Raw genomic sequence first — 21640 nt, 5'->3', positions numbered from 1 at the left:
TGGACACTTGGGAATAAATAATCCTGGAGTGAGTGATCGGTAAAAWGATCTCTTGGATCTTGATCTCACTGGATTTTGTGTAAGGGGAGGAGCCTTTATGCTACCAGCTAAGAATTTTCTTTGTGACAAAGTCTAAATTTGAATTTTCCTGGGAAGTACCATCAGTTCAGAGGGAAAGTGATGTAGCACAAGTAATGGACTGGAGAGGGTTTATTTGTAAAATATGCAGAAATGGGGCGAGGAGAGCCTGAGGAGGAGGGGAGGGTCCTGCAGCTGGAGAAATAGTAGGAATTCTTCATGGTATAATGATAACTCACAATGATAGTGTGGCTGTGTAGCCTGGCCGTTGTGGTGTGAAATAATAATGCCAAAACAGGAGCAAATCCTCAGCTAGAACAGGGCTCTGGTCTGCTGTGTGTGAAGGAATGGAACTGATTAGTGCAATTAGGGGAATGAAGAACCTGTCTCATGGAAACTGGTGAAACCATGTGGTTTATTTAGGCCAAGAGGAGACAGCACTGCTTTCCTGGAGAGCCTGGACACCATGGGACAAGGCAACCAAAAGAATAACTGAGCCCCAGAACAATGGGACACAACACTGCAAACAACTGCAAGCTGAGAATTAGTTTAGCAGCCATGTAACATTCCGCTAGAACGGACAGGAGGGGAAAAGTGAATATTGTTAGACTTCAGATAGTTAAAAAAAAGCAAAACGAAATTTTTTTTAGAAGCTTGGGTTCTGTGTCTGTGTCTTTCCCCGGGGCCGGGGGTATGCGGGGACACACCGCCCGCTGGGGCCGCGCTCGGCCTGGTCTCTGTGGCCGTTCTCTGCCCTGAGCCCCGTGGCCTTTAACCGGCTCCGTCCCGGGATGCGCTGGGTTCGGTAAACGGCGGGCTCAGGGGTGCGTTAGCGCTCGGGGAGGCTCGGGGTGCAGCGGGCTCGGGTGCGCTGGGGCTCGGTGGACTCGGGGGTGCGCCGGGCTTTGGGGTGTCCTGGGCTCGGGGTGCATTGGAGTCGCGTTGCGCTGGATTACGGGGGTTCACTGGGCTCGCAGTGTGTTGGGTTCGGGGTGCGCTGGGCTCAAGGGGTGCACCCGGCTCGGACTGCGCTGGATTCGGGGTGCCCCGGACTCGGGCTCCGCTGGGTCTCGGGGGTGCGTTAGATTCGCGATGCTCCGGGGTGGGCGCTCGGCGGAGCCGGGCCGTGCCGTGCTGTTYTACGGGCGGCGCTCGGGGCCGCTGCGCTCCGCCCGCCCGGCGCTCCTGGCCGCTCTCCGCGCTCGGTGCCGCCCCGCCGCTCTGTGCCGCGCCGCGCTCGTCTCGCTGGCCGCGCTGGGCGGGCCTGGCGGAGCCATGGCGGCCGTGCGGGGCCTGCGGATCTCGGTGAAGGCGGACGCCACCGCCACCACGGCGGAGCCGCGCGGCGCCGAGCCCGAGCCCATGGAGGTGGAGGAGGGCGAGCTGGAGACCATCCCTGTGAGGCGTTCGCTGCGGGAGCTCATCCCGGTGAGGGGCGAGACGTGCGGGCGAGGAGGGGCTGGCTCCGGCGGTTGGGGGTGTCTGAGCGCTCTGTGAGGGCTTTTGGGGGGGATTCCTGGGAAAAGGAGGGGTGTGGAAGCGGGGAAATGAGGGGACTCGGGGGTGTCCGAGGGGAGCGTGGGGGCGAGTCCTAAGGAAGCGGGCGGGGTGTGCTGGGGAAGGAAGGGAAGAAAGGAGGCGGTGGAGAACCGGATTTGGGGTGCACTGTTGGGGTGTACAGGAGGCTGTGGGTGGGAGAGGGTACAGGGAATGTTTAATGCAGGGAACACAGAGAACAGGGGCTCACCACGGAATAGGAGAGCTGGGAGTGCGGGCTCTGATCAGCGAGCTTTGAGGGTTTCCTGCCCGATGTTTTTGTGCCCTTTTTCATTCTCGCTAATTGTTTCCGTGCAAGTTTCGGTACGATTAGGTTTAACAGCTAAAAATGGGTCAGAGCTCTAAAATCCTAAGTAGTCTTTTGCTCTCAAAACTTGGGTGAAAATTGCTTTGGAAGCTAATCTTTAATTAGCTGGTCTACCAAAGGGCTTGTGCTTCTACCCAACATGTGGCCTGAGACACAGCACCCTGCTGTACTTCCTTGTGCTCCGTGAGTCAACGTCAGACACTGGGGATTTTCAACTTAAAAAATCATGTTTATTTTGTTTTTCTAGTAACTCTGAACATTTGGCAGCATGAGAGGAATTTTGATGCTGTTACTAAGAAAAGCAGTTGGATTATGTGTGTTCTTTGGKCTTTCTAAACTGAGACTAACTTACTTCTAGAAATTAGCCAAAGTAGTAATTGCAGCACAAGTGTAAAGAACACATTTACTCCTAAAGAAAATAAGAGGTGTTCTTCCAGCTTCAAACCTTTGCCAGCTGAGGGTGTCAGAATGAAGAGGTGCCATTTTACAGATGCAAATAATGGAGGGCACAGAATTGGGTCGTTGGTCCAGGGGCTGTGRGGTTTAGTCCATCTCTGAATTCAGCAGTCCTGATTGATGGACAGGAAACTTGTAATTTTTTCCACCTGTCATTCTCCACTTTTACCCTCTCTCAGTATTAAAACAGTAATGTTTCACCCTGGTACTTGGAATTTGGTTTTGAAATAATAATAGGAATGAAAAGTTACTTGTTGAATTGTGGATGTGGCTTGGTGTTTTGTCTTGTTGAGATTAAAAGCTGCAAACTGTCATTTCAGTAGTCAGATATCACTGTTAAATCTGCTCATGTTTTACAAGGAAGTTATACCCAAAGCCARAATTGTGGAAGGTTTACTGGGGAAAGATATTTGATGACTTTCCCTTTATTTCTGAGAGAGTAAAAACCTTGACAGCAGCTGGCATAGAAACGAAATTTTGTCATAGAGAAGAATCCTYACAGTAAGGGAAGTTTGGTTCAGTTTGTGTGCTTTTACTTTCACTGCCATCTGAGAACGTTATTAGTTTTGTGCCTGTCTGTCTGGGGATATAGCTTGGATCAAGAAAAAGAGGATCTATGCCTTGTAGAAATGATCAGAGTTGGGTTTTTTTCAGTATAACAAGTGTTGCTTTCAATTCTCATTGAGATTTCATCACCATTTCACTTTGTCTCAGGACACCAGTCGGAGATATGAAAACAAAGCWGGAAGTTTCATTACTGGAATAGATGTAACTTCCAAGGTAATTTTTGTACTATGGCTCTTCAACATTTTGTTATTTTTCCCACTGGAGAGGTGGAACTGTTTCATTTATTTCTTCCCCAACATGCACAAAGGCTTAACCTGGTGTTCAGACAACTGGCATGAATCAGTGTGTGTTCTGAAGAACCAAAAACCTATAATGCTTCTWATAAAATCTGGAGAACAAGGAGCTTCTCAGTTTCCAAAATTGCACAAGTTCCAGGCAGGCTGTTGCTTATGAGCTGCATCAGAGAAGCCTGCGTTGCCACTCAAAAAAAAGTTYTCTAGAGCCAGCTCTCCAATGTTAAATTCATACCCAGAGACACAAATTCACACTTTTTTGTATATTTAAAATACAGGAAAAGAAGTCTGTAATCTTAAAAGATTAATTTTGTCTGGGGTAGAAATGTTTCTTTTAAAAGATTTTTTTTTTATATTTGTTAGTAAGGAAAAGATAATGTTCCTCTTCCATCATGGAGTCTGTGTTGTCCAAGACCTTGTTTTCCATTCATCTTGATTCCCATTGSTGGACCTACACAAAACCTGTTCAGTGCTACAGCAACATTTTGGTGAATTACTTCTACGTCTGAAACATACAGATCTCCTTAAAATTAATAGAATTAATAATATAAATTATTGTTAACTGGTAGATTTTAAGTATCCTCCTGTGCAGTTTGTTGAGGATGCTCCTGATTCCTGTTTTGAGTGGATTGTTTTGYGTTTCACAGGAAGCAATTGAGAAGAAGGAACAAAGAGCCAAACGCTTTCATTTTCGGGCYGAGGTGAATCTCGCCCAGAGGAATGTGGCCCTGGATCGGGAYATGATGAAGAAAGGTAGAGTTCATCCAGCAGTCAAGAGAAAAGATCCCTTTGTTTACTTCCTCACAGTGTTTTGACTTGATTTATCCTCCAATATTTTCTGCATTCCCAGAGGTTTTTCCAGATTGCTGCCAAAAGGAATCACTTTGTTTTTTTCCATCTTTTCGTTTCAAAGTCATTGTTATTTAACCTATTTGACACTTGTGAGTTCACTCTTTGTTTTACCAACTCCAGGACAAAGACAACATTTTCTGTGTGCCTTATTTACTAGTACTCCATGCCCRAGATTGATCTTCTGGATCAGTGCTRCTTTAARAACCTTTAAATTCTTGTTAAAACCGGCCCTGGAGCACTGTGTGGGTACAYGTGGAGGACTCTGTGTCCTGTGCACACAGGGAGATCAGACTCTGCTGTACACACAGTGAAGCTGCACTGATGGCAAGCTGCAGTATCAGCCAGGAGATGTGTGCACAACAGATTGGTGCTTTTGGCACCCAGTTCGTTCTCAAGGCTTTTTTTCTGACTGGCAGCTTGGAACTGCTAAGCCTGGCCTCTAGGCTCCCCATCAGGTGATACAAGTGGAAGTGYTTTGTGCAGGGCTTTGTTTAGTTCTGGCTCTTTAGTACTTAATGATAGCGCTTTGGCAGTGTTWAAAGAGAAAAAAAAAAGTTTTTCAAGCTGTTTGGTTGCTGTGCAGTCTCTGCATCCACCAAGTGCTGTAACCTCTTTCAATTCTCAATTTATTAAAGTTTTGCATTGTGTAAGAATGAATTTATGGTGTATGTCATGCTTCATTCCAATGAGTTCTTCTTTAATTTATATAAGGTATTTGCTTTGTAAACCCATATGTTACTAATCTGAAAGCTTGAAATAAGTACCAGTTTTGTGTTTCTTCCTCTTTATAGCAATTCCTAAAGTGAGACTGGACACCATTTACATTTGTGGAGTGGATGAGATGAGTACCCAGGATATCTTTGCCTATTTCAAAGAGTATCCTCCTGCTCACATCGAGTGGCTGGATGACACCTCATGTGAGTAAACAGWGTATTTGTCATTCTGACTCTATTTTTTAAATACTGGTCATAGCTGTACCTATAAGTGGAGAAAAAAAAGGTCTAGAATATGAGCTGCTTCAATCCTGACATATCTGAGAGAAGGTGATTGAGCTGTGCTGTTGGGCAGGTTGGGATGGTTTTATGTGGAGGAGGAGGAGACTTGTTGCCATGTTTGTTTGGTGCGTGCTCAGGGAGAAATGGGTGGGTGGAAGGAGGGGGCAGCTGGGTGTGATTTCCACAGATTGGGAAAGGAATGTAGGTGCACACAGCAAGGGCTGTTTTGGGGTGTGAGATTGCCAGCAAGATCAAAGAGTTGTGCTTTCCTCACTGATACTGASGGTTGGAGAAGAGCTGGGTGCTGGRTCATGGAACTGGARTGCTCTGAGGCTGTCATATGGCTACAAACATTGTGCCTGTRATGATAGAAGAAGAAATAAAACCCAGTGTAGGTTTTCCAAATTGCTGGGAACTTACTGTCAAGCGTGGCTGAGAGCTGAGAATCAGCAGCTTCATTCTCTGGAGTGACCCTGAAGAAATTCTGTTCCAGTGSAAGACAAAATAGATGGTGTTCTACAAAATAGTGGTAACCTTGAAGTCACTGTATGTGACAGCTTGATGTACTGGCACAAGCAGGAAGAAAATTTGAAACCCAATGAGCCCTGGGTGGATAATTGCAGTACAGAGCTGCTGCATGGACCTGTGCTGATGCRTGAGCTTGGAAATGCACAGCTGAGCTCTGTGTCTGAGGCTGCATTTCTAAGATGGTCTGTTTGCTTTTTCTTKAATGCTGCATGAGTAAATTAATGTGAAAATTAAGTTTTCAGGGTTATAACAATACTTTACCCGGTTACAGTTATTACACATCTTTTTTTTAGTGCTGAATTTTCATGCTGTGGCTGAGTTACCATCTCAGCTACAYTTGGTGAAAATATCAAGAAAAAGCTTTGTCTTTTCAGCATGGATTTGCAGCACAGCATGGCAAGAACTTCAGTGTTCCTAACTGCATTGTATCTTAAGGTGACTTAGTACAAAGGTGAACTTAGTGTTCTATGAAATTATMAAGGTTTTGAAAATTTGGAGATGAGAAGATGAGCCAGACTGAAAAAAGATATATATTAACCAGTCATTGAAGTTAATATCTGGGTGTTCTTCACCTTGTAATTCCTTTCTGAGAAATCCAAGAGACAATCTCTTACTTTGGGCCAGGCAGTTTTSTTGATATCTGAGTACACTCTGCTTAACAGCAGAACAGTGACATTTGTTGCTCTATTTGCACCAAGTGCAGAAAGCTTTTGTTCAAATCCTGTTTCTAAGCAGTTTTAGCTCTTTCAACAGCTATGAAATTGGCCCAATAAGTTATATTTTAGTGCCATCTGCTGATACTTAAGGCACATCCTGAATGATATTGCTGACCTGTGTACTCAATAATCTGTGCAAAGGGCTTGAGCAGTCTCYGGTTTCCCCCTATTTTCATGCTTTTTGGAAAAGATTAACAGAATTCTGCAGTAAAGTCCAAGGTTCTGTTAAATTGCCGAAGGGGAAAAAAAAAAATCCAGTCTTCATTCCTGCCCCCTGCTGCTCCCTTAATCACATTGTGTGGGAACACATGGATACACTGACCCCGATCCAGTGCCCTGATTTGTCGTGCTCAGGAAGCCTCTATTTCAGTGAGTTTGAGGTTTTGATCAGCTCTTGTGCTTTGAAATAAGCTGAAAATTGTGTGTCCTCCAGCTTATCAGGCATGTTAAAGAATATTACTTTCCTYGCGAGAGATCTGATGCCTTTTCTGTCATTTCTGAATTTTTGTCACTAATTTGCCTTCAGCAAGGCAGGGAATGTGACTGCTTGGTGACACAAACTGCATTTGGGTTTTGTGTGTGTTTTATCTGTCCCAGGTAACGTGGTCTGGCTCGATGAAGTGACAGCAACACGGGCTCTAATAAATATGAGTTCCCTGCCTGATCAGGAGAAAACAAAGAGCAGAGAAAACCATGAAGAGAAGACAGCTGAAAAAACCAAGAAAGGTAGATTGAGATATGCAAACACRGACATCATCTCATTAAATCAATGAAACTTTAAACTTGTGCTGGGGCATTGCATAACCTAAATTACTGAAGGAGCTTCTATCATATAGTTTCAGGTAAATGTATTCTGCCACTTTAAAAAAGGCTTTCATCTTGGAAACCTTTTGAAGAAGCTGCTTCTTAAAAGGTGGGTTGGAGCTAGACCAAAAGCAGTCATTCAGTCGATACTAAACGTGTTAGATAGGCTGATACTGAGAGCTGGTATTTATAGTGCTACGTGGTGCACAGAAATARCTCTGTGTGATGTGCCTACAAAGGCAGGGAAAGTGGGCAAAAAGCAGGTGTTGAGGAGAAAATGGCCTATTTTTGAAATGCCACAGCTAATTCCTTTTTTGATGCATCCTTGAAGTACATCCTTCACGCCAACATGATGGTGCATCACTTCACCGGGTGTGCATCAGCTCTAAATTTGGCTGGTTGCCTTTGAAGAGAGGAGTTATTAAAAGGTTGCCCATAAAAGAGCAGAGCAGCAAAAGTACATCTCAGTGTCATGATAAGTCTGCTATATGAATGCCTTGATTGTAAATTTATTTTCCTTTTATACGTGGAAGTTTAAAGGCAGCATTTTGCTGCTGTGAGCTTGCAGGTGCTGTATCACATGGTACAGAGCAAAGATAGTTGTATTTATTAACTTCTCCATAGATTTTGCTTTAAAAATGTTATATATGACCTAAATGCAAATAGCTAATCTCACCATTAAACACCAAAAGCCTTTCTGGGAAATTAGGTGTTTAAGGCTTTGTTAAACTTGTGGATTCTTCTAATTCACTCCCTTTTCATGCTCTTTTCTCTACAAAGCAGTGGCTCCTCAACCATCCACATGACTTTAATTTTTGGCCAAACATTGATAATGCTTCGACTGAGACTTGTTATGAAACTTTTGGCAATTAGGGACATTGCTTAAACAAAGCATAAATATATGTATTTAATCCTGTTTGCTACAAATCGCTTATTACATTATCATTACATCACATCTGAAAATAAGAGCTGTCATCTGAATTACCCCCATTCCTCTGGAAAAGTGAGATATTAGAGAAACTAAAAGTACAGACTGTTCAATTACATCTTAAGGTGTGAGATGCATACAGAAACCCTGGAATCATCTGGCTTGGTTACATTCCTTTTTCAGATAGGAATTTCAGGGCTATTTAGACATCTAGGGAAGCAAGAGATTGGTCTTTACTGTGAGAAGCAGGAGAAGCTTCTAATTTGTTGGGGGGGGGGAAAATGCATGGATACAGTCCCTGATGGAACTTACCCAAATTCAGACCTGAATAATTAATTTGTTTATCTAAATTCTCTCTTTGGTTTCATTTTGGTTAATTTTGCTTTTATTGTTTTAACTCAGGAATATTTTCAGGATCTTTTGAACTGCTGCCACTGCCTATTTTACATTTTCAAGCCTATTGTTGGATGAGATTTAAGATAAGGAACTCTGAAATATAAAAGAGAGGCTTTTTTAAAATCTTGTGCCTGTGAAGTACTTTGAGATCTTTGCAAATGATACCGGCATATCACACTTCATAGCTGTCCATATTCATTACTTTTTTTACAATATTTTATTTCCTGGGGGCTTGGGAAGAAAATCTGTGTGAATTTTCTTACACTGAGCTTAAAAAGAACTCAGAAAAATCTGAGCAGCTTACAATTTTAGCAGTTCTGGAAGCATGCACTTTTTTATTAGTTACAGCAAAATTAAGTCACTAAGGTTGTTTTTTTTTCCCCTTTCTACTGCTCTCTCTCCGAAACCTGCAAGCTTTTGATTAATAACCAGTTTTACTCTGTTGATACTGGATATTTGTCGGCATTCTAAMAGGAGAGGGAAGGAAACAGGCTTTTATGTGCCTTTTAGTGTCTTAGCCTTGCTGATCTCTGCCAGGCAATGCAGTTCCATTTGCTTTCAAAGAATTAAATTCATGCTGCACATGTGCTGCTGCAGGCACAGGGCTCTGAATTTAACTGTGCTTCATGTGCTCCACTTTTCCATAGGCATTCACTGCTTTGATTATTCCCTAGAAAGGAAAACACCTTCAGGCTGATCTCAGACAATGTAGGTAATCATAAATCAAATGAGACTGACACACTAAAACGGAGCTTGGTTTTGTTTTTTGTTTTTTTCTTTTTCCCAATTATTTTCCTTAGAAAAACAGGAGGAAAGCTCTGATGATGAAACAGAAGAAGGAGAGGTTGAGGATGACAATCCCAGTGATGTGGAGGTCAGTACAGAGGGAAGGTGGAAACGCTGCTATGGAAGTTTTGCTCTGGCTGGTGCGAAGTTTTCACAGCATTTTGGATTTATATTTACAATTCACAATTTAATTACCAAAATTAATTAGGTGGGGAGTGAGAGGGAGTGCAGGTGTGCTGTCGGTGATAATCCCAATGTAAGAAGGTTTTGTGAAAAGAATTTTGAAGAGTTTAAAAGTGAAGTCTGGCTTCTCTTTTTTTGCTGAGAGGAGGCAATGAAAGAATAATAATGGAAGGCAACGACCTTTCAGCAGGGAAAGTGCTGAGACCCGATGGGATTTAGACTGCCCCTGGATCTGTGGGAATCAGCACATACATTGATGGCCTGGCAGCAATTTAATCTTCACTGGCTGAGTRTATAATAGGTGTGATTAGGATTTCCTTTAGGAACGGTTCAGTGAACACTCTTGCATTGTGGAAGTCTGAATTTTGGTTTCTGTAAAGCAAYTCTCAATGAAAAAGAAAGGTTTTTAGTGTGTGAGGGCATGAAAACCTGTTAATAAAATCMTTTAGATATGAAATGAGGAAAAAGTAAATTTTTTCACTATCCAAGTTGTGCTGTTTATTTTCTGCATTTCAGAATCAGMGTCATTTGACAGTTAGTGGGTTTAATAATCTGTGTTAATGTTATAAAGCAAAAGAAGGAAATATTGAAAATTTTCAGAGCAATTTACATTAAAAACTAACATGAGTTTGTCAAAAAAAACCAGAGTTCATTTGAACATAACTTGAAAAGTAACTTTCTTAATAACCACTTGATTGCTTCTCTGTAAGCAATAATTTTTTTTTGTTCAACAATCATTTGATTTTTGAGCCCAAAAATATCTTTTTTGTCCCCAAAGTTGGATGCCCTCTCCCAAGTAGAAGAGGATTCTCTCCTGCGTAATGACCTCCGTCCTGCCAATAAACTGGCTAAAGGAAACAAGCTATTCATGAGATTTGCTACTAAAGGTAAAWGACCACCTTAATTGCTTCTTGTAGATTTATTTGTTSACTAATTAATGATTCAAAGTTCCTGCTTCTTAYTTAAAATYGTTYGTTTCTTGCTGATTGTTAGGTGTTRAGATTTTGCCATAAATCCACTTTTCACGTGTCAATTAAATCCATTTCAAGTCGTATGAAAATTGCTGTACATGGAAATTGTACCTTGGGCTCAGGGCATTCTCYCCAATACCATGGAATAAGTTTTATGATGCATTTTTCCAGGGGTAAATCCCACATTTTATAAATATGGATATAACTTGAGATGCCAACGAGGGATTAGTGGAAATTATTGCTAAATACTCATTTGATTTATAAGTAAAATGAAAATCCACATCATTTCTGGACCATGCCAGATCCATAAAGAAAAGAAAGGTGATGAAGAAGGTAAGGAGAAGCCTCCAGCAGTCACAGGGGGATGTAATGGTCTGTTAAGCTGATCTGTAGRAACCCAGCCTCCCTGGAATTAAGTTTCTAGACACAAATAAAAACTCTGGTGGTAGGRGAAATTCCAGAGGTGTCAGCAAAATTGAATCCTTCATGGAGGAGGAGGGTGAAGTAGTGCTGATTTTAAGGCCTACTCAGTCTCACTCTCTGTGCCTTTGGATGATTATTTATTTTTATTCGGTTTTATTCTGAGAGGGAAAAAATTCCTATAATTTGTGGTTTTTGCAGATGACAAAAAGGAGCTGGGAGCTGCAAGGAGAAGCCAGTATTACATGAAATATGGCAATCCMAATTATGGAGGCATGAAGGGAATTCTCAGCAATTCTTGGTGAGTGTTGGGCAGAGGAATTGGAACATTGCAGGTAATTGGACAAGCTATTTAAAACTGTTTTAATTCGTAGATTTTAAATTTAGTTTATGTAGATGCTTCAGTGTAAATAATATTTTTGCAATGTGAGGGTGAGTGAAAATAAAGATTCAAATCATTCAGACCAGATCTGTGACATAAATGCATGTCTGCTGGTAAAGGAGGTGATAATTCCATATCCGTAATCCAGGATTTAGGGCTTAATGAAGGATTTAGGGCTGTGGCAGGAATGTCATCCTTTCTCTGTTTCCCAGGAAAAGAAGGTACCACTCCCGTCGAATCCATCGGGATGTGATCAAGAAGAGGACACTGATTGGGGATGACGTTGGTTTGACTCCTCCCTATAAACATCGGCACTCAGGTGACTGGTGGCACTGGGACAGCATTGTGGGGACACTGAGATGTGGAGGGCTGGGCAGGAGCTGGAGCAGTACCTCACCAATCCCTTGGGATGCGTGGAAGTTTTTTTTTTAAAAAAAATCTGAATTCCCATTTGAAGAGTTTACAGGAAATTCCTGAGGCAGAAAGTCCACGCTGCTCGTTGCTTCCCAAAATAGCTGCTGCTTTTTATCTGGTGTTTTTYTCTTACAAATTTAGGGCATGGGGACTGTGGCCTTAAAGGCCAAAGGAAGGGATGAATGACTTCTCCATCCTTCTTGGCAATTTGTCATACTTGCTAAGTCAATTCTTGCAGTCTGTGGAAAGCAATCTCTGGCTGTGGAACAATAGGGATTAGAAAATTCTGTTCATCAGGGTCAAATATCTTCATTTACTRCCTAAGGTAGAAAAACAATGATTGTAAAAATATGACTTAAGTGTGATTTGTCTGTTAAAACTCCAGCCATTCATGTATCAAATCTCATGGAGGATTTTCCATGTTGATCATGTAGTGCTTTCTGAAGAGATGCCTGAATGCTGGTGAAGACTAAATTGAAATGATTTCTATTTTGATCARTATCAGTGATGAATTCATAACGATACCTGTGTTCTTTTTGGCATTGCTGCTTGCAGGGCTTGAAAGGATTATTGCAGAGCCAGCAKCTGGCACATTAAACCCTCTGAAATCCCAGGAATTGTGCTTAGCTCAGGAAGGAAGGACTGCAGCTTCTACACAGGGAGTTGTACTTTAATTACGCTGTCCAGCTTTGTGCTTGGCCAGGCCTCTGAGGTAGTTAGCACCAGGGACATTTTGTCCTGTAGCAGTTTTATTCCACTTAGGCTATTCTAGAATATTGATTCCACTTAAAATATTTGGCAAAATATTCTCTTTAAAAAGAGAGAGCTACTTAAARAACTCCAGGAGATCATCARTTACAGTCAGRTGGGGGTTTGTTGGTTTGGTTTTCACGTACATTATAGAGATGCTAAAATTCAGTTGTTCATAATGAGCTTGGTTTGCTRCAGGCTTGGTAAATGTTCCTGAAGAGCCCATTGAGGAGGAAGAGGAGGAGGAGGAAGATCAGGACATGGATGAAGATGACAGAGTGGTGGTGGAGTACCGGGATGAGCTGCAGGCTTTCAAGCAGTCCCGGGAGCGCAGCGCCGCCCGGAGATCCAGTGCCAGCACCTCCGACTCCGACGAGATGGACTATGACCTGGAGCTGAAAATGATATCCACCCCCTCGCCCAAGAAAAGCATGAAGATGACCATGTATGCAGATGAGGTGGAGTCCCAGCTGAAAAATATTAGGTAAAAGTTTCTAATTCTTTAGAAATATCAGTGAAATGGCATTCCTGATTTTAGTGACAGATCTGTTAAAATTTGGACACAAATTGTTGAAGCTACTTTGTCATTTTGCAGTAGATACTCTAAAAAGCAGTACAGAAATCAGGCTTTTAATAGAATTATTTTTTTTTTTAATCCGGCTTCTTTTGCAATCTCTCTATCCTTGCTTACTAATAATGAAACTCAGTAGAATCAATAGAATTTATGCAAATAACCACAATTAACAAGGAGTAATAACTCCTCTTTCTGTTTTCTCTTTACCCTTTGCTCTCTTTCYTTTTCTAACCCTTAATTGTTGATGACAAAAAGGATTTTATGTTCATTATGGGCTTATTAACCAAAACTGCATATATGGTAAATAAATAACTTTAACATCTGTCCCTTCAGGAGTATGGTTATACTTTCTATGATTTATTTAATAATTTAACATAACATGTATTTATAAACAGATTATATATATATATATATAATCTATTATCTATTAATAAATTATTTGATAATTTTGTGGTGTTTATCTGCTCTGAATTTTGACCCAGAGGCACAGCCTTAAGGAGGCAGACATGCCTTGAAATGGATGCTGAGGTATTAATGGAATTACTGTCCTATTTAGAATTCTGGCTTSAACAGAATCTTTTACTTCCTTTTCTCAGCAGAGAAATCCTAATATTGTTATTTTCTGTGATGTAATTTTCCATGCAGGAAGACTGAACTATACTGGATTTCATTTCATTTAAGGGACATTAAATCTATGATTTCATTTAGGAATTCCATGCGAGCAGATAGCATAGCCACCAGCAACATCAAAAACAGAATTGGCAGCAAAGGATCCTTGGAGAAAGTTGCAGATGTGAGGCTCCTGCTAGAAGAGAAACGTCAGAATAACTCTGGGCCACGGCAGCCAAACAGCACTGTAAAATCAGGTAATTTTATCACTGATTGTGGGGCAGAATTGTCACTGAAATRTATTCATTTCACAGCTGTGCTCCACTGCAGATAAACTCTGCATTCACACAGCTTTTTCCTCACTGAGAGATTGAGGTGGRAATTGCTTTGGGGAAGAAAATCAAGTACACTTTAGTGAAAGCTGAAAGCTTTTTCAGTGATATTTATTTCTATCCATTTTCTCTGCCTGTGCCTATTTCCCCCCTCTTTGTCCTCCTTGAATTGCTCCCTCCTTGAGTCAAAGAGGATTTGCTCTCTCCTTTTCTTTGTGTGACTGAGAAAAACAGCACCCAGGGAAGGTCATGCATGAAACCAGATGTGAAACACTGACTACACTTACATGAAAGAATAAATTAATATAGACATTTTTGCAACTGGCAGGGTTTATTTCTGAGCTTCATTGACTTGTTTCTTTGACTTAAATGTGTATTACTTTAACTACTTCTTACATATATAACATTATCTGGCTGATAAATGAAAAATACCATTTTGTATCCATGAAATGTCAAAGTTATGTTTGTATATTTTACCCCTCCTGCCCATTTTGGACCTCTGACAAGTTGGCATTTGGTCCTGTAATTCCCTTTGCCTTCATATTTTTGTCTTTTGGACAGAGCACAAGTTGAAACATTAAATGTAAAACCGATTGCCAAAAATGAAATGAAATGTGAATAAATTGTATTGCAAAAATTGCCAGGAAATCTGAATAYGAAAGACTTAAATGGAAAGACTAAAGAAAAGATAAAATAGAGAATCTGTCTAGTCTCAACAGTGAATGAGCATAAACTGAGCTGGCAGAGGTAGAGTAAATACAACAGGATTTTTATTTTTTTGTCATTTTAATCACTGAAAATATCCCCAGATGTAAGGCAAAGACTGGGAAAAAGGCCCCATTCTCCAGAAATTAAACCTCCAAGCAGTACCTGTGCTCCTCGTCGAGARCCAATCTCAGATGTGCACAGCAGGCTGGGAATCCCCAAACAAGATGTAAAAGGCCTCTACTCTGACACCAGAGAGAAGAAAYCAGGTTAGTTCTGTGCAATTCCTTTGGTTTTGGAGTCTGAGAGAAATACCAGCAGAAAGCCATGAAGGAGTGAAGTGGAATGAGATTCAAGATAAATTGGGAAATGTTTGTTCAGAGCTTTGAAATCTAAATACAGGTAGAAGCTGGGGGTTTTTATGAGCGGTATTTTTAGAGAGGTGTTTTGAAAATCAAGGACTGCTTTAAAACTGTGGGCACTGAAACAAGAATTAAAACTTGTCAGGAATGCAGGGGCACTTCAGGTGTGAATTCAGCATCCTCTGCAAATGGGGARCAGTGAACCAGACTTTCCTGAGCCTCCTGCAGCTTAATTTCCACTGCTGCTTCAAAGCATAATCAGTTCCATGCCAGACATTAAGGTGGAAGGAATGTGAGGGGTTTGAAGAGATGCAGTGAATTTAAGAATTGGTTCCTTGACTTTGTCCTTTTAGTCCTGTCTGGGTTTTTTGGGTTTTTTTAATGTTTGTTTTTCATCTGCTTAGGTAGTGAATTTAAGAATTGGTTCCTTGACTTTGTCCTTTTAGTCCTGTCTGGGTTTTTTTGGATATTTTTAATGGTTTTTTTTTGTCTGCTTAGGTAATTTATGGACCAGGTTGGGGTCTGCTCCGAAGACACAGGAGAAGACTCCAGAGAAACCTGAAAACTCTGTGGCATCTCCAGAGGAAGATGACTCAGAGCTCCAGAGGGTTTGGGGTGCTCTCATTAAGGAAAAAGAACAGTCCAGGCAAAAAAAGAGTCGCTTGGATCATTTACCCTCCCTACAAATCGAGATCAGCCGGGAAAGCAGCTCCGGCTCGGACTCTGAATCATGACTGGTTTCACAGCCTGATCCTCGAGGTTGTGACTCTGCAGCGTGGCAGGATTCCCTTTGCCCCAAAGCTGGACACTGGCAAAGACTCTGCAGTGAAGGTTCCAGAAGTGTCTYTGTTCCTTTTCTACAAAAAGAGAGGCATAAACCACTTGAAACCTAAAGCAATGACCTTTGTCTGGAGTCTGTGGCTGGCCCTGTGCTGGGTAGGGCATTGTCATCCGTGTTTATTACAGCAAACCTGTAGTGAATTGTAGCAAAACATTCCCCACTCCCCAAGCTTTGAACTTAAAAGATGAGRCAGAAATGCTCTGTATTTTTAAGGAGACCTTTTCTGTTCTTAATGTTTTCATCATGGAGGCTTTTAACAAAATGTTTTACACACTTCATCCAAAGAACGGGGCATTTTGTGAAGCAAGATCATTGCCTTGCCCTTCTGGCTCTTACCAGCACCTTCCCTTTCCTCTTGAAGTAATAACAATAAAGCTTCCTGGGTGGGCAGCCAGCAAGGATAAAGCATGAAGGGATTGATCATCCCGCTCCCTTCCTCCAACACACTGAATGTAAATCCAAGTTACACCTTTTAGCACAGTTAAACTCCATATAGTTATCCCAGTGGCACCACCAGAATCCAAGGAATCCTCATTTATTTTGGTGATGCTGCCTTCTGCTGTAGCAGGGATTGAGATGTTCAGGAACACAAAGTTGGATGTTTGAGAATTGTGTAAACCCCTGAGGGTCTGGGGGTTTGTTGCTGTTATTCCATGAAGAGAGATTCTGTTCCTTCCACCTGGATTATGTTCTGAAGCAATCCAACAGCTGGAAAGCATTTTTCTATTTGTGAGAATCTTCCTTTGGCCACGGTGAAACCTCTTAGCATTGTTCTCCTCTGTGCTGTTTATCTATCTATAATCGAAAGAGAAAAGGCAAACTTTAGGATCACTGTTTCCTATCGAGATTTTTGAATGTTCTTCCTGTATAGTACACATGGATGTGGGCATGGGTGACTTGTTACATTCAGCTTTTTTACCTGCACATTTTCACCCCTCCCTAGGTAGGAAAAGGGTTTGATCAGTGTGCAGCTGCTCTTTTTTTTCACRTTGCCTGTGGCATTTCTTTTGGTTGCCAGTAATTCTGAGCGAGGAATAATGCAGCACACCACATTCAGGTAAACAACAGGTAGCAAAAACATTTTAACAGTCTGAAATTCATTTGTGTTSTCCCTTTGTCCTGTCAGTCCAAAATGTCTATGAACCTCTCTTCCTGTTTCTGCTTTTTAACAACCAAATGTTCCCTTTTTTTTCCCCCCGATTTTTTTTCCTTTTTTCCCGTTTTTTCCCCACTTTCTTTTCCCATTTTTTCCCTTTTTTTTGTCCCTCCCCCCCCCATTTTTGTTATTTTATACTAAGTTGAAGTAGGTTTGAGGTTTCAGCAAGGAATCTGCAATTAACTTTTCTTACTGCTTGATGATGTGTGAGAATAGCAGCGTGTCACATGAAAGGTCAAATGACAGGCACAGTGACTGGAGTGGCAATCTGGGRGCTGACCAGGTTTCAAGCCTTACTATTTCCTCCTTTTGTCACGCTCATCCTTGATTTTATATTTAATTCTTGAATATAGAACTGTCTCATAAAAGTACTGTTGAGAGAAACAACTGCAATGTCTGATCACTGTAATAACTCGTTTGAAACGTGTGCTTTCATTAACATCCCCTCCCYGAGCTTTCCCAGAGGATCACACCCATCTCTCCAGATCCTGATAAAATTTATTTAACCGGTGTCTTTTTGCCAGTAAATCTTGGTGTTGTGTTACTGCTTTGAATCCATTGTGACCTTTCCTTTTCCTGACAGGATGGAGGAGTCAATCCCCTGTTCATGAAGGTTCCTGGGTTATTGGGAACCCTTGCACCGTGTTTCTATGTCAATATTCCTAATTTGAGCCTRGTGAAGGGAATGGGAACAGAGGATCTCTTTAACTGATCCAAAAAATCAGAGTTAATGAATGTGTGAAATCAAGCACAAGGTCTGTGCTGCAGGAAAAGGCATCTCGAACTCTGGTCCTTACCTTCCAGGTGGTCATAAATAAATCCTAAAAATACCTCCACACTGGTCAGGACTGTGGGGTTTATGGTTTTGGGGAAGGTTATGGGTGTTACTAAGCCCCACATTATCTTAGCTGTAAGAAAAAATAGAGATTTCTTGTTGAAGGGACATGTAGGGGAGGGTTTTGTAATTGAATGGTTTTGCTTTTTCRTGATGTACAGAGCAGCCTTGAAAGGTGCTGATGTCAGGAATCCTTTTCATCTTTGGCCTTTAGTTGCCTGAACAAGAACTGCTGGGTTTTGGTAATTAAAAAATGAGCACTGAGTTTTAAGTGAATGTTTTTTTCTCAATATTTTAACTTTAATTTATTTGATCGAGAGAGATTTTGTTCCAAGTGCCCTTCTCTCTGTGCTCAGTTGTTTGGTCTTAGCTAAAATGACTTTTCACTGAATTCCCAACTATTATCCCCTACAAGAATTTGATGCAGAARTTAATGATTGATAGGAGACATGGCACCTGTGTTTTTCACCATAATGTATTTTTTATGTTGAGAATTGCAAGAATGTTGGCTTTGGCTCTTGCTGGAGTACCTGTACCTCTGAGGAAAAACTGAATTTGAGGTGACTTGTTACAGGAGTCCTTATAGGAAGTTTTTGCTGTTTGGAAAAGGTGTATTTTGGATAAATAGTTCTTCAGGTTGACCGAACACACGATGTTGAGGCTGAGATTTTAAAGCAAAGGGGGGTTTGTGTTTGTTTTTAAAACAATAGCTGACGCCTTTAACGGGTAAAAGGAAAGCCAAACACCCCTATTTTCAGYTCAAGATGACACAACGCGAAAAGAATGGAACTTTTATTTAAAAACAGCTGTTCTGTTCCAAATTAAACTGGCCTGAAATCACTCCGACCTCTCCAGTTTTGCTGGAGCACGCTCAACAGCGGGCAGGCCTGGTGCTCCCTGGGGCTAGGAGSGACACGAGGGTCCCTGTCCCGGGCTGTCGCCTGTCCCTGCCTTGAGGTGGTGCCTAAACCCAGGATTTTGGGGCCGGGATTTTGGGGTCGGGATTTGAACAATCCCCGAGGCTCCGCTCGCCGCGTTCCGCTGTCGCACATGGGAAGAAATGGAACCCCCGGCGCACCCCCGCCTGTGGAGCAATGGCACAGCCCACACCCCCCTCCCGCCGCGGGTGGTACAGCCCAAGCCTTTATAAGCAGCTGCCGAACACATTCGCGCCCTTTCCTTCCGTGCCCTTGGAGCAGTGGAGGTGAGGGCGAGCAGAGCCGGGCTCAGGCTGGATCGGGGCCTGCCGGGCGGGCAGCGGCGAGGCGCAGGCCCTGCTTGGCGATCAACGCGCCCGTACCATGGAGCGAGCTGAAGCGAGGGCCCACCCCTCCAGCTCGGCAATGGTAGCGGCCGCCGGGGCTCTCTGTGCCGCGCGGGCTGGGCCGCACCATTGGAGGGGCGGGGGGGGCGCGGCCTCGCGGCGCGTGGCGGCTGACGGCGCTTGTCCCCTCAGGCGGCCATGGAGGCGGCACCGGACCGCCACCCCGCCGGCAGCGCCGGGACCCCGCCAGGACAGCGGAGACGCCTCCCCGGTAAGTCGGGAGAGCTCGGCTGGGCCGGGGCTGTGTGTTTAAAGCATCGCTGCCGTGGGTGGGGGAATCGCTGCTGGGGCAGAGCCCTGGCCGGGCCTCCATGAGGGCTCTGCAGGCAGCGCTGCTGTGGGGAGTGCTCGGCATCCAGCGCCTCCCATCGATTTTATGGCGCTGTTTCAGCAGTTAAGTCTCCTTTTTGATTTTTCGATGTGCCAGACCCTTTCTGTGCTATAAAAATTGGAGCCACAGTTCTGGAGTGTTTCCAGTTTCAATTTGAAAATTGCCCTGTGGGTAAATGCAGTCTTGCACGCTGCATTGTTACACGACTTAAAAGTTAAATAAATATAAATTTCCTGATTAAAAATGGTTTAGAGAGGATTGTGGAGTACTATAAGCTGTCTGATATTAATAATTCGATGATTGATATCAATATAAACACGGGTGGAAGTCTAAGCAGGGAGCTGGTCATGAGGGTCTGCTTTTTTTCTTGTTTTTGCCTGTGTAAACGTACTTCATAGTGCTGAAGAGAATTCTAATAACACTTCTTTTACTTTTTCTTCCAGAGCAGAAAGATGTCTTGAAAGAAAGAGTAAGTTAATTTTTTTTTTTTAAACATTAACGTGTAAACTTGTTAAAAGGGTTCCAGGCCTTTACTTAATGCTGATAACCTTTAAAAATTATATCTTAAGTTACATAAAAACTCAATAAAACTGATTTTGTGAACACACAAGTTGAGCATTAATGCTTCATACACAGAGGGAAGATGATACAACTGTTTGAGACAGAAGTTGAGAGTTTTTTAGGTGATGAATTAGAGGAGTTGCTGGCTGTTGATGATGATAACCCTGAATAGGAAGTGCCGTCAGATGCGAGAACTGACGATACCCTGGTTCTGGTCTGAAATACAGCGACACACACGAGCTCAAACCTAGAAATCCATCCTCTACAACTCAACAGGCAACTTGCACTTCGTGAAAAGTGCTTTTGAAATTCCTAACCTTGATCTATCCATCTGTCCACTTCCTCTGCAGAGCCTGGGCTTTCCCAAGGGATGTGACATACCAGGGTTGGGAGCTTCTGATGTGAAGGTGAGTGATGGGTTTCAAGGCAGTATAGAGAATTCTATACCAGATGAAATAAACATTGAGAGTAAGGCTTATGGGCTGTGAAAAATTTAAAATTTTGACTTAATCTCTTTTCCCTAGAATTTTAAGCCTGATATTTATTTCCTGATGTATTTAGATGGAGCACTGCTGCCAGTTGTTAATGTCCCCCYGTTGATGTGACACTTCTTCACAAGTCCTGTGGAGGGCACTGAGAGAGCAGGGCAGGAGAATCTTCTGGGTGAGTTTAATATTGTGCTCCTAGCTGTATTTTTTTGGGTTTTGGCTGCAGTCGYAAAAATGTTTCTGTCTAAGCTCCAAATGTATAATTAATGAAGTTCTAGGCAAAAAAAAAAAAACCAAACACTTAGACTAAATGACAGGCAGTAAATGTGTAAGAGCAGCTGTTTCTGCACAGAGAAAAACAAAGAGATAAAAGTCTTGCTTCTGCCACAAATGTATCAATTTCCCTGAAGATATCATGTGATGAAACTAACCCAAAATTGCTGGAATTACCGGCAGATTGACTGGTGGTGAGCAAAAGGTTTTCTGATGATATCTSACTCATTAAGTAATTAATTAATGATGCTGCTGGCTGGTTACCTTACCCCTGTTCTATGTTACAGGTGCTTCTGGAAACATCTCCCATGGAGAAGAAGGAATCAAACAAACGCCTGAGTTTGTGGATTTTGTGTGGGCACGTTTTTCTGCCTGTTACAAAACAGCTGAAATAGTTTATTACCTGTGCATTAAAATATTTTTTTTTAAAAAATACTGTGTTTTTGTCACTTTACTGCATTAAGGAATGACTGTATTCTGCAACAATTTTAATGAACACACTGTAATTACTCCTGTAATTTGCTGTAAAATGGTGAAGATGTACCCAGATTACATTTAAGATGTACCCAGATTACAGCCTGTTTAGTGCAGATAATGTCACTGGGGTTTATTGGGGTCACTCCTTCCCTTAAACGGTTTAACCAAGACACTGAGAGTGTAATTACTGCAGRGATCAGCCCTTAAATACTCTGACTGCCAGAGCAGCAAATGCTGCTGGATCTGTAGCTCATTTCCAGGCTTTCTATTTGTCATTTTATCTCAAACTTGAATTTAAAGTCTGCCGCAGAGGCAAAATTCAAGAGTTTGGGGACTTGGAAGGTGCTTAAATGAGGGGAAAAACAGGATTTGAGGCCAAAACTCCTAAT

The 21640-nt window shown here is 42.3% G+C and overlaps 1 protein-coding gene and 2 non-coding genes across 3 annotated transcripts; all 3 read left to right on the top strand.

The window, feature by feature from the left end:
- The first annotated feature begins 1311 nt into the window (after window positions 1-1311).
- NCBP3 (nuclear cap binding subunit 3) lies at window positions 1312-18148 on the top strand. The gene is made up of 13 exons (XM_057386890.1): window positions 1312-1506; window positions 3113-3178; window positions 3906-4011; window positions 4902-5027; window positions 6947-7075; window positions 9278-9351; window positions 10225-10333; window positions 11039-11138; window positions 11432-11538; window positions 12582-12867; window positions 13666-13823; window positions 14708-14872; window positions 15464-18148. The coding sequence occupies exons 1-13, from the start codon at window positions 1354-1356 to the stop codon at window positions 15697-15699; spliced, it is 1815 nt and encodes a 604-aa protein (XP_057242873.1). The 5' UTR covers window positions 1312-1353; the 3' UTR covers window positions 15700-18148.
- Window positions 18149-20161: 2013 nt separating this feature from the next.
- On the top strand, window positions 20162-20235 carry LOC130586169 (small nucleolar RNA SNORD49). Its single transcript, XR_008966677.1, has one exon. It is a non-coding gene; the product is annotated as a small nucleolar RNA SNORD49 (small nucleolar RNA).
- A 681-nt stretch (window positions 20236-20916) lies between these two features.
- LOC130586170 (small nucleolar RNA SNORD65) lies at window positions 20917-20990 on the top strand. Its single transcript, XR_008966678.1, has one exon. It is a non-coding gene; the product is annotated as a small nucleolar RNA SNORD65 (small nucleolar RNA).
- Window positions 20991-21640: the final 650 nt, after the last annotated feature.

This window comes from Malurus melanocephalus, unplaced genomic scaffold (assembly GCF_030028575.1).
Source record: "Malurus melanocephalus ecotype Western Australia unplaced genomic scaffold, MMel_1.1 scaffold_1090, whole genome shotgun sequence".
In the NCBI taxonomy this organism is placed as follows: Eukaryota; Metazoa; Chordata; class Aves; order Passeriformes; family Maluridae; genus Malurus; species Malurus melanocephalus.
The sequence above is the reverse complement of the archived record's forward strand: the minus strand, read 5'-3'. Positions and strand labels throughout refer to the sequence as shown.